This window comes from Mesitornis unicolor, unplaced genomic scaffold, assembly GCF_000695765.1.
Source record: "Mesitornis unicolor isolate BGI_N332 unplaced genomic scaffold, ASM69576v1 scaffold36499, whole genome shotgun sequence".
Taxonomy (NCBI): domain Eukaryota; kingdom Metazoa; phylum Chordata; class Aves; order Mesitornithiformes; family Mesitornithidae; genus Mesitornis; species Mesitornis unicolor.
In genome coordinates, this window is record NW_010208572.1 from 1 (window position 1) to 8,778 (window position 8,778).

The 8,778-nt window shown below is 58.8% G+C and overlaps 1 protein-coding gene across 1 annotated transcript; it reads right to left on the reverse strand.

Annotated features, from left to right (window-relative positions):
• Window positions 1-726: 726 nt before the first annotated feature.
• GDPD2 (glycerophosphodiester phosphodiesterase domain containing 2) lies at window positions 727-8,530 on the reverse strand. The gene is made up of 15 exons (XM_010192564.1): window positions 8,417-8,530; window positions 7,253-7,356; window positions 7,086-7,179; window positions 6,775-6,834; window positions 6,315-6,413; window positions 5,839-5,932; window positions 5,244-5,389; window positions 4,656-4,738; window positions 3,962-4,112; window positions 3,196-3,411; window positions 2,390-2,541; window positions 1,878-2,025; window positions 1,577-1,659; window positions 1,091-1,119; window positions 727-779 (listed from the first exon to the last, which is right to left on the reverse strand). Exons 1-15 carry the CDS (start codon window positions 8,528-8,530, stop codon window positions 727-729), a joined length of 1,626 nt encoding a protein of 541 aa, XP_010190866.1.
• Between the last annotated feature and the right edge of the window lie 248 nt (window positions 8,531-8,778).

An 8,778-nucleotide genomic window follows, 5' to 3' on the forward strand; every position in this document is an offset into this window, starting at 1 on the left:
TTTAAGGCCTTGCTGCAAAGGGACCGACACCGAGTCCCACCGCCCCCTCCCCTCCACCTTCCACACACCGCAGCCTCGCAGCAACAGGAGCGGGACCGTGGTCCTGCCAGCCCCAGACCCCTCCATCCCAGCCCCTGCTCCCTCTGCCCTCAGAGCAGCAGGCACCGACTGCCATATGCCAGCACCCTGCCCCGCAAGCACGAAGCTGGCAGCAGCAGGAGCAGGACTTGTGTCGGCGTGGGGATGGGAAGAGCTCACCTTCCCCCCGTCTTGTGGAACGCCACCCGCCCGTCTTCTGTTCCTCAAGTCCTGGGGCCCCCAGGGCAGCAGCACTTTAAAAAACGTTTCCCATCACTGGGAAACGCTGCCCTTCCTCTGCACCAAATAGCGACCGAAATCCCCACCAGTCTCTAAACCCCCAGGGCAGATGTCTTAGCTCCCAGCACCCCTTAAGTACTCAGCACCCAGGCACAAGCCAGCCCTAGGAAACCCTTGCAAAGGCTCCAGTTCCTCGCTGACAGTGGGAACTGGGAACCCAGTCCCAGGTCTTTTCAGCTGAGAGCAGTTGTGCATCACGCAAGGAGCCAAAAAGGCTGCGGGGGACAGGAAGCTCAGGAAGGAGTCTGCAGAGGAAAGGAGTCTCGATGCTGGCCGGAGGAGTGCTCCACATTGGAGCTGGGCACGACTCTGGTTGCACCCCCACACGGCTGACACAGGCTGGAGGGGTTACTCCTGCATCAAGCTGTTGATCTTTGTGAGCAGCACGTCAGTCTCAGACTCTGGCAGGATAGAGAGAAGGAACAATCATCGTCAGTCATTATCGCAGGCAGCCACCATGCCGCAGCGACAGGCGGAGCAGCCTAAAAAGCAGGTTTGAGGAGACTTGGGAAGTGTGGGATTCCCCAGTGCTGTCCCGCAGGGCTGTTTGGCAAGGGCAAGACAGGAACTCCCTGGGCTGGGATTCCCTTCCTTCCCCCTGGCTATCCCAAACCGCTCTGTTCAGCTGGAGAAAGCTGCCTGCCTGCCAGGGAGAGCCCCACAGGCAGAGCCTGCGTTGGAGGGAGGGGAGCTTACGTCTGTGCACACTCACCCGCTGGCCGTCTTCTCTGGGAGCATTTCCTAGGAGATAGAATAGGATTGATGTTAGCATGCCAGTCTATCCCCCCGCCCCGGCCTCCCCTGAGCTCCCAGCTGGAAGCTGTGGGGCCCCACAGGAGTCACGGTGCCACAGAGATCTGCCCTCTGTGGCTGCAGCACTGGTAAAGGAGCAGGGCCAAGGTCCCCCAACCTCAGTCCACCAAGCCCTGGGGCACAGAGCAAGCTAGTAAGCGTGCACTAAGGCATCCAGCAGCTCAAGGAAGTGTCAGGCCAGATTTTTAGCTGGAACTTGGTGACAAAAGTAGCCTCCACACACTGCTGACTCACGTAGCCAGATGGGAAAGGACCCTGAAGGATCTGAGTCCAGAGAGGGGTGGCAGCAGATACAACCAGGTCTGAGTATGTACCAGCCGCCCAGGACACACTACAGCCTCCCCCAACAGACCTGCTTCACAAGGGGGAAAGGGATCAAACGTACTTCAGCAAGAAGAAGGCCCAGAGGATGGCAAGGAAGGAAGCGCAGTCTACAACAATCCAGATCATGAGGTATGTGCTGCTGGGCTGCAAAACAACAAGACAAGCCATGCACACCAGCCAGGGGGTGTGTGCTAGTGGCACAGCCCAGCCTCCTGCAGGGTCACGTCTTCCCATGCCAGCACAGCACTGAGCAAAAGTCACCCTCCAGGCAGGTGACTGCCCAGGGCTGCTGCAGAAAGGGACCCACAAGTGCCTGGGGCACAGGGCTGTGAGGCAGGGTGAAGGATGGACGGGTCACTTACAAGCAGCCAGATGGGGTGTTTCATCTCCTTCAGCACCTGGCAGGCATTGGTGGTGACAGAGGTCACCCCGGAGCACCACAGCACGGAGAAAAGCCAGGGCTGGTTCACCACATACAAGTTGACAGAGATGTTGTCCTGGCGGTACTGCCTGTACAGGGACAGAGCAGTGGTCAGAGCAGTGGACAGCAGGGTGCTGGCACACTCAGCGCACAGCCAGGGTGTATATCTGGGATGTGATCCAGCATTTGTAGCCATATGGAGCGACTGTCTGGAGAACCAGACCTGGGGCAGATTTGCTGGCAAGGCAGAGGCCTGCAGCCAGCTCCATCCCCTGCACCAGCCCTGCCTGAGAAGGTGTGCTTGTCTGCAAAGCCATAGCACACATCCTGCCTTTCCTGGCAGCACACCATCAATCAGCCTCAGCAGGTCCTCACCTCTGCTGGTCCCTGGGACAGAGATGAGAGAGCACTCAGGCTCCACAACACCCAGGGTCCTGGGCACTGGGCTCTCACCTGATCTCCTCAGAGCTCATGTCCTGGTAGGGCAGATTGACATGCAGCAGCGGCTCCTTCTCATTCTGGAGTCTCTTCCGTCCATAAACTTGCTGAACACCTGGGGCTTGCTGTTTGACCTGTTCCCTGAATGCATCTGGCAGCCAGAGGACCTAGGCAAGAGCCAGAGAGCACATGCAGAGGAGAGGTGCTCCAGAGAGCTTGCTCTCTTCTGTGTACTTTCTGGGTCCTTGAATGGATCAAGCAGTGCATCCTTTTAGCCCTAACTCTGCAGCAAGAATGCACTTTGGATCAGCACTACAATACAGCTCTTTGCTTTGCCCTCTCCTGCTCTACATTCCCAAAAACCCGAGAAGGGAAAGTGATTTGGGTGCTAATTCATCCCCTCGGGGCAGCACATGTCCTGTGCTGCAGAGGTTGGATGAAGTGCAAAGGAAATGCAGGAGGTTGCAGCCAGAGCCCAAGAGCTGCAGGGAGAGGTGTGGTGCCGTGTAGGGGGTGGAAGGCTGAGCATTGTTTTCGTGCTCTCACCAGCACTGTTGGTCCCCTCCCTAGACTGAGTCACTGTTTACACACCAGGGTGGCCAGTGCTGGGAAACCAGAATATTTTTGGAGGGGTCTGAAGTTGTAGGCATTAACCCCTAATTATTGGCAACTTCTCCCAACTAGAGAACCCCACTCCTAGACAGGGTTTTCCAGCAGGGATCACACGTGGGGCTGTGGGGTGTGGGGTGGCAGGGATGCTCAGTGGGCTGCGTAGGGCACCTCCCACCATAGCAGGTGTGTGACAGCAGGGCCCAGCTCACCTGCTGTAATGGGATGCCTGACTGTAAGATCACTTTCAGGGTGGCATTGACGAAGCTCTGGTAGTCACTGTGGTTCTCAGGCCGGAGGTCAAACATGATGGAGATATTGCTCTGCTTGGCTGCCTCTAGCGCCTGCTCCAGGGATGGGATCCTCTGTTTAGTTGCCTGGTGGCGATCACCAGCAGAAAGACTGTGCACAGTGGGAAACGGCTTCCGCTGCAAGGGTGAGAGGAAGTCATCACAGGTAGATCCCCCCGTAAGCCTCCACCTCCCAAACTGGTGCCTGTCTCTGACTCTCAGTTTCCTACATTAGCCTCCCCACATGCTTTCCAGTGGAGACAGGCACAGGGATCCTTTCCCCTGCGCATCCATGGTGCACCTCTACCTTTCTCCCCACTAACAGCACCGTTCAGGCAGCGCCAGCTGCTGTGGGCATTCGGAGCAGCTCAGCAGTTCGTTAGTCACTTTTTGGGAAGAGCCTTGCCACAGCTGCCTCCAAGCCCAGGCAGGCTGTGCAGCTCAGAGCAAACGCGTGAGATCTCCCCTCACACCAGCCTCCTCCGTGACTCAGCTGAGGAGTCAGAACAAACCCCAGCTTGGGGTGTAACCACACCCAAGCCATTTGTGGAGGTGTGGAAGTGGTTCCATACCCTGCCCAGGTGTCTGCCGGGACCAGTGCTGTAGAGGGAGCCTTCCCCAGGGCAGGGATCGTGATTTACCTACAAACGCGCCCATCCCTGACCAGCCATCCCAGGGGCATCCTGACCTCCAGGAACCAGCTGCCAGCATCCAACTGCTGGAGGTCTGTCCAGTTGAAGGTGGTGCTGTTCAGAGCAGCCCTCTCGGGGAACACAGCCTGCACATTGGTGGTCCTGGTGAGTTCGTCGTCATGCATGAGGAACGGGACCCCGTCAGCACTGGCAAAGGAGCAGAGAGGAAAGCTCTGTGTTGCAAACTGTTTGTCTGCTATCCCTGCTCTGGCATTTCTGCCCACACCCAGCCACCCTGGGGTAGACCCCACCCTTATGCCTTCTTGTGGTCCTCTACATAAAAAGTTGAGTGTCTGGAAAGCAGAGCACCTAGAGACTAAGCCAGGAACCAAGCAGTTCCTTGCTCACTGCAACAGCTGTCCCCACAGCAGGATTGCATGAGATGAATGAGACCCAGGGCCTGTTTTCCAATCAGTGCACCTCCCTGATGCTGCCTCCTTTCTAATGCCCTGGGAACACAACCTGCATGGGGAGAACAGAAACCCAATACCTCTCCCAGATCATTGGGACACCAAACTGGACCCAGTCCCATACCGGGAAGGTGCAAATAGCAGAGATCTTTGAACAGAGCTGCCTCCAAATGCAGGCTGTATCAGTTCTCCAGGTGTATTCCAGGCTGCCCCATGTGGGAGGTGACATCCCAGGATACACAGGCCCCTTCCTCCCTCCAAGTCCCTGCTGCCCCTTTACCTCACCATGACGTCTGTTTCAAAGACTTGCACATCACAGTCCACCGCCTTGTGCAGTGACATGAGGGTGTTTTCGGGGGCCAGCTGGAAAAGGAACAGTGTTAGTGCAGAGGGGATGGGCAGGTAGGGGCAGGAGGCAGGCACTCGCCCTGCCTGGCTGCACCCAGCAGTGTTGCTGGGCTCTAGGGTGACCACAATGAGACTGAGGTGACCCTGGTAGGGTAAGAGGGTGGAAAAGGGCTGGGTGCAGACAGCCAGAGGCTGCCTAGTTCCTGCTTCCCAGCCACACTACATAGCCAGGCTGTCTGCTGAGAGTCACCTGCTGCTTGTCCGGCAGCACTGAGCAAGCAGCTCTGCCCTGTGACTGCTGCGCCCACCCTCCCCAGCTGTGCTCATCTGTCCTCCAGCCCTACGCTGCCCTGGCTGCTGTGGGGACCTCCCTCTTTACTGGGCTGGCCAGGGCTCACCCAGGCCTCCAGCAGCAAGGGTCTGATGCCAGTGCTCTACAGCTGGGCACAGCTGGGCTTTGGCTAGTAGAGCAGCCTGCCCCATCTACCCTGACCCCTCTGCCAGGGTGCTGGTCACTCACCATGGGGGCTCCTCGGTGGCCAACCAAGGCTGGCTTGGGAGGCAGCTGGTTCTCCTCCATGATGCAAGGGGAGGTGATTCCCAGGGGAACCAGATACAGCGCGATCATCACCACACAGTACACAAGCAGCAGAAACACCTTGAGACCTGCAGGCAGAGACAGAGAAGATAGAGGAGTGAGGTACAGAGGTACAAGTATTTTGCAGGCCATTATGAATAAGCCAGGGCTGCTTCACCTGGCATTAACTTACGGTTGCCCTAGGTCAGGCATTGTATCCCTAGCCCCAGGAACACTGCAGATTTATTCTTGGCCTACTACATGTCCTTGCACCCCAATCCAGCACTTCTGCAGGACTCAGCCTGCCATCCATAGCCCTCCTTCAGCTGCAAAGCAGCAAGGGCTGAAGCTGCACCAAGGGCTGGGCATGAGAAGCAGCAAACAAGATCAGGTGTTACTACCAGACTGAGTCCTGGGGTCCTGTTCTCAGTGCACCGGTGCTCTCTGTGCACCTCTCTGCCACCAGTGCTGCTTGGCTGAGTGGTAGGAAGCAGGGCGCCAGTCGAGGAGGGAGGTAGAGATCTTGGAGGAGGATTACCTGTGTTGCGGGAGCGGTAGATGAAGCTGGCTAGGGGCCAGGCAAGGAGCGTCATTCCTCCCACGATTCCAATGTGTAGGAAGGGACCTGTTGCCTGGGGAGGCAAAGGCAGGTGTCAGCCAGCACCAGTCCAGCCCCTTGTGCCCAAAATCCACATGCTCCAATGCCAGGGATCTGCCACTGCTCCCAGCACCACTGGAAGAGCCACAGTGCCAGGGAGACATGGACAGGCTCCTGGGGGGACTGAACAGCCTCCCCGCTCTGGTCCAGCCACAGTTCATCACCCTGACTGCAGGTGCTCCAGGCAGGAGTGCAAGACCAGGAGGAGCACCTTGCCTGGCCAGGCAGCAGAAGCCAAGGGCAGGGAGTACATGGCACAAGGCCACAGCAGGGGCTTCAGCTACCGCCCTTCAGCTCAATCCCTCAGGCCAGGTAATGGGTACAGCGGGGGAGTCTCTGGTATCGAATTGACTCACCTGCAGGGAGATACGTGCACTTCTCCACTCCTCCGCCCACTTTATTCCCAGCCCTGTGAAGGCTGCAGCCACCACCAGGGCAGTTAGTATCAACAGGGTCTGTGGGGCAAGGCACAGGGCAGTTAGAGGAGCACACAGCATCCTGCAGGCCAGCTGGACTCTGCCCTGGGAGGGCAGGCAGAGTCCTCCCCATCCTTTCCTCCTCACCCTTTGCAAGTTGCGAGACCCCACTTCCCCTATTTGGGTTTGCAGCTGAGCTCTGTACCCCGTGCTTTGAGCAAGGGGAACATTCCCACTCCAGAGATGTGTGACTTGGGGACCAACAGCTGTAGCCCAGCTCAGTGGGGACACACAGTGGGGCCACAGCAGCTGTACGCAGGCCCCGTAGGCTGGTCATAGCTTCTCAGGGGGCAACGGTCACCAAGGCAGCCACCATCTCCCTGTATCCCCAGACTCTCACCTTGTGCAGCCAGTGTAGCTTCAAGGGCTGGCCGCAGAGCTGCAAGAACAAAGCGAGGACCTGTGGGAAGAACAAGGAGATGTCAGAGCTGGGCCGTACCCTGCACCACAGCCCTTGAAGGGCACAGGACTCCACCGCAGGAGCTCCAGCTGCCTGACACAGGCAGGGTCTCTGGCCATGCTCAGACAGACACCACTCAAACAGGCCAGATGCTGTGGGCTCCACCTGACCCTGCACAGGGCATGGCAGCCACATTGTGCTCAGGACAGCTCTGTACTCCCTCTATGCCAGGTGAGATCAGCGGGGCTCACCAGCAACACAGCTGAGTAGGTGAACAGCACAGCCGTCGCTATGAGCAGGACCAGGGACCAGTCTAGCCACAACTTCCTCTGCTTGAAGATGAACCTGCCGGCAAAAGGGACAGTCAGAGAGGTAGGGGGAACATGGGGAGCAAGGCTGGATGTGGGATCCTACTCACTCATTGAAGTTGTGGAAATCATTGAGGATGATGATGGCGAAGTAGAGCCACACCAGTGTGAAGAGGAAGACGCAGAAGAGGAAAAGAAACCAGCTGCAGTCGCACTGAAAGCCAGAGATGACAGCTATGCAGACACCTGCGGGGGACCTGGCCAGGTTGCAGAGACCCCTAGGGAGCACCCAGCCTGCAGTAGGGTGCACAGGACCCTCATGGAGAGGGAACAGGGCTCCCCAGGAGAGCTCTTTTGGCTGGACCCATGCTACAAGAAGATGGACCAGCATCTCCTACAAGCTAAAAAGCTGCTATGCCAGGCTTGGGAGGACAGCCCCTGTGACAGGACTGCCCTTTTTTCCCATGCACCAGCTCCTGGGAACAGACTGGGACTCTGGACATGGGAAAGAGCAGGGAACCAGGTCCTGTTCCCTTCTAGCTGGGTGAACTATGGGTGGGCAGAGAGGGGTGCTGTGCCTCAGAGCCTCCACTGTAGTGGTGAGCCTGCAGACTGCTCCTGCCTGCCAGCCAGGTTTAGCTTCAGGGTCTCCAGCCCCCAGCCCTGCATACACAGGGGGGTGAGAGGGTTGCCACAGGTGCCGAGCGGGACACCCGGCAGCCCCGACCAGCTCACACATTCCAAGGCAAGACAGGACAAGCAGTGGCACAGCCGCTCCCATGGGAGTTGGACACCTCAGAGAATCTCAGGGCCTCACCCCTCCCAGGTTACAAACTGCCAGGGACACCCCCTTCCAGCACCCCATCAGTGGGGACCCCACCCCGCCCAGGAACCATGCCTCCCACGTGCCTTGCCAGGCACTCGGCGCCCCAGGACCTGCCCGCCACGCTCAGCCCTCGGGGAGCACGGTGCTGTGCTCCAGGCACGCGTGAGCCCTGCGGCAGACACACGCTTAGCCCGGCCCGGCACAGCCTTGCTGCTCTGCCACCTGCCAGGAACAGACAGCTCGCCCTCTTGTCTTCTCACTGCTGCAGGCTAGGGCAGTCCCTGGACAGAGAGGGTGCCAGGGAAATGGGGCTCAGCCCTGGGCAGCAGGACCAGTAGCAAGGGGCCAGCAGCCCAATGTCTGGGCTGAGCCCTTCCCCACCCCAGCCACCACTCTGATGCAGGGGCTGGCCAGCCCCAGCTCAAAAAAAAATCACCCGTGGTGGCACCTGGGTGGTTCTCAGGCCCTTCCTCTTCTCCTTCTTGGCAGTGACCCACCGGCAGCTGTAAAGGCAGAGCAGGCAGGTGGCACAGGGCTGGCAGCAGCCAGGGGGATCTGCCATAGCGCCGGGCTGTCCCACAGCAAAGGTCGGGCGTCCTGCAGGGGATGCACACAGTGTGTTGGCACAGACCTCCTAACACATCCCCCCCTCCCCCTGTGGGGATGGGGCACTGCAGCATCCTGGGTCCGGGTTCCCTGGCAAGAGGCTGCCCCAGAGCCCTGGGACACAGCGGAGCTGCTGACTGTGTCCCCAGGCAAGGCGTGGTGCCAGGGAAAGTGGGAGAACAGGGAGCAGCCCAACTTGTTCAG

What these genes read in the sequence shown, in the direction of transcription:
- GDPD2 (XM_010192564.1), bottom strand. Translation starts at nt 8,530, where the DNA reads ATGGCAGATCCCCCTGGCTGCTGCCAGCCCTGTGCCACCTGCCTGCTC. An exon ending in AGCTACACTGGCTGCACAAG is followed by an intron (nt 6,414 to 6,774) that starts GTGAGAGTCTGG and finishes CTTGCCCCACAG; the next exon opens with ACCCTGTTGATACTAACTGC. An exon ending in CTACCGCTCCCGCAACACAG is followed by an intron (nt 5,390 to 5,838) that starts GTAATCCTCCTC and finishes CTCTGCCTGCAG; the next exon opens with GTCTCAAGGTGTTTCTGCTG.